This window comes from Etheostoma spectabile, chromosome 18 (genome assembly GCF_008692095.1).
Source record: "Etheostoma spectabile isolate EspeVRDwgs_2016 chromosome 18, UIUC_Espe_1.0, whole genome shotgun sequence".
NCBI lineage: Eukaryota > Metazoa > Chordata > Actinopteri > Perciformes > Percidae > Etheostoma > Etheostoma spectabile.
This window is the reverse complement of record NC_045750.1, coordinates 13,014,285-13,017,302: the sequence shown is the minus strand read 5'-3', so window position 1 is coordinate 13,017,302 and position 3,018 is coordinate 13,014,285. Positions and strand designations below refer to the sequence as shown.

Genomic DNA, 3,018 nt, shown 5'->3' with positions numbered 1-3,018 from the left:
TTTTTTTTTGTTACTGAAAGTGGATGACAACATTATCAATCTCAGGACGGGACTTTTTGTCCGAAGAGCAGTGGTGTGGATAGTTAAACGTGAGACGAGAAAGACGTTCAGGTATTCTGTTGTTACAGAGTAGGCTAAAATAGTAGTACAGGCTCCTGTTATCTAAAAGATTTTCAATGTAATGGCTCACTATTTGAATGTGTTTGACAATGTGGATTAGCATCACTAGGCAGGTTTAGTGACCTGTCCTGCACAGACATGTTCATTCTCGTGGCTGATAGCAAGTCGTGCTAAAAGAGCACACACAGAAATAGTAGTTGTCGGCATTATTAGTTGAGAGACTGCAACTGGACTTCCACCGTAAATAAAATAACAGACTGCTACATAAAGTGAGGAATAGAAAGTGTCTTTCACCACACGACATCAGAGAAAATGGTTACCATAACCATGAGATTTGGGGAATTAATTCACTTCATCTTTTAAATGTGTACACGTCACACATTCATATCGCCTAATCCTGTGGTTGGTCTACTTTATGCGCCACCTTCTCAGGCGGTGCACTTGTTTAATTCACAAGGCAGCTTTCTCACCAGCCTAAGTAAACAGGAGTTAATGGCAAACAGTCTGTTCAAACACACAAGGTGTGCACACCCTATTTATCTGTAATGTTGGGCTGTACAAGTAGAATTGTCTTGACTTTACTACACAGCCTAAGAGTGACACCTGCTGGACAAAGTATAAGTAAGTACACTGCGTAAAGAGTACTTATTCTTTTGGGGGGGTTTAAAGTAGCTTCCGTTTTGTACCTCCAGATTGCCAAGGTAGAGAAGCTGAAGCCTCTCGAGGTCGAGCTGAGGCGACTAGAGGACCTGTCGGAGTCCATCGTCAATGACTTTGCTTACATGAAGAAGAGAGAGGAGGAGATGCGGGACACCAATGGTAAGACAACAATGCAATTAGACAGTCGGACTCCATTCCAGTCTTCCTCCATGCCGGGATGAGCTGTTGAGCTTCTTTTAATATTATTTGAGTAGTATTTTATGTCGTGTGGTTAAACGTGCAGTCTTGACTGTTAAAATGAAACTGAACTCTGCTGCAGAAGAACATACAGCCCATATTGTCAGCATGTTCTAGCCTCTGCAGCTCCATATTTTTTACTGGTTTTGTTGGTTAGTTCATTGTATAATCAAAAAGTATTAGTGCCTGACCAATAACACAACTACCTCTCTTTTTCACCACTCTCCAGAGTCCACCAACACACGTGTGCTGTACTTTAGCATATTCTCCATGTGCTGTCTCATTGGGCTGGCTACATGGCAGGTCTTCTACTTGCGGCGCTTCTTCAAGGCAAAGAAGCTGATCGAGTAGAACAACTCGTACCTCCTTACCTCGGGGGAAGCTGCCTGCCGGTCAGCCAACACATCCAGACATCCACCTTCCTTGGACTAGCTTCAGCAAACAACAGCAAGTGGGGTTGAGGGGCTCAAATTCTATTTTTCACGGCTGTAAGAGAGAGTACCAAGGTTGTCCTCTGAAAGAAATTATTCACTTCCTTATTTAGTGGTTTGAAACATGAAAAGCGCTGTAGGTAGAAGTGCACTGTGAGACATGGGAAGCGTATGTCACCGCATTAGCGATATATGTCCATCTCATGGTACTTTACGTTTCTGTCTGCACTGTTTTGAATGTTGCAGCTGACTGAATAAGAACTTGTTCCTTCAACCAGTTAAAGTGGTGTTTGATTTTGAGCTCAGTTTGAATGGATGTGCCATGAGCGAATGTCTTTTGCCCTTCTGTTGATGTACACATTCTTTGCCATGCCAAGCAAACTAGATCCTTGGTGCCCTTTTATCAAGTGAAGGCTATTTGAAAAAGTGGTTTGTTGTTACTTTTGAGAAAGATATCAACCACTTCTGTGTTATGTCACTTAATTTGCATACATGTTTGGTAGCTAAATTTAACCGTGTCTTTAGTTTGTTTTCATATTGTAAATGCTACTTAGTTGCTTCTACAGGTTTATTTTTGGGGTTGTGAATTGTCATAGTAATAATCTCTTGGTTATAAATTAGGTCACTTCTATATGCTCTTGCACATTTTTTGTTTTTGAAACAACTGAACTATAATTTGTCACAAATCAATGGTAGCCAGAAACCAAAAACCTTGTCCTTTTAGGAAGGAGTTTGCAGCATAATATTTCATGTATATGGCTATGAGTAATTTAACCACCTGACTTCTATGATACAATTCATATATACTTGTGCAAGTTTCTCTTGTCAGAGGTTTTGACGGGAAATGTAAAATAGGCAATCCAAACCCTTTTTGAAATTTCCTTTCAGTCGTGAGCCCCTTTTATTCACACAATTTTCAAAATGTCACTCGCTAATTACAGTGCCGATCCATCCAGCATGCTTCCTTTCTTTAGAAATACTTTTGAGGCTTGGGTTACATGGGAATGTGGGTGGTTGCAAATATTCAGATTGTTTTTGGCAGGGATTAATTGAGGCATCTGTCAGAGGTACATTTTTAACAATGGACATGCGCATTGTGCGCACACAATGATTTTTATGTTGACTGATAAATTTTGTAAATTTGTGTTGGGCTTTTATTCAATAAAATATTGGATGGATTTATATTAGTCATGGTGTAGTCTAATATGCATTTCCCATGTTTGATGCTAATGTATGGGGTCTAAAAGGTGGTTATGGATTTTAAAAAGCATTTTACCATCCCACAGGTGTAGGCTTTAATATCACTGTACTGTGAGTGCTAGACTCAAATTGCGACCGAAGGAAATAGAAGTATATTACGTTGCAAGGTCTTGATTTATCATGAACAACAATTACAGGGAAGCAGTTGTTGGCAATGAAAATCTAAGGTCTCAGAGTCCCTCAACAATGCTAATAAAATACATAAAAGAAAAAGATGATCAGAAGTAATAGCATGAGTCTTAAAAAGTGCGAGATAGATCAGGAATAAAATGTATCATAAAAATAAAGATATATATATATATATATATAT

General features: G+C 39.3%; 1 protein-coding gene across 1 annotated transcript in view; it reads left to right on the top strand.

Moving 5' to 3' along the window:
- tmed10 (transmembrane p24 trafficking protein 10) overlaps positions 1-2,635 on the top strand; it is a 5,976-nt gene extending 3,341 nt beyond the window's left edge. The window contains exons 4-5 of the mRNA XM_032543358.1: positions 813-939; positions 1,247-2,635. Coding sequence (XP_032399249.1) covers positions 813-939; positions 1,247-1,368 — 249 coding nt within the window. The 3' untranslated portion in view covers positions 1,369-2,635. The remainder of the gene's footprint in view (positions 1-812; positions 940-1,246) is intronic.
- Positions 2,636-3,018: the final 383 nt, after the last annotated feature.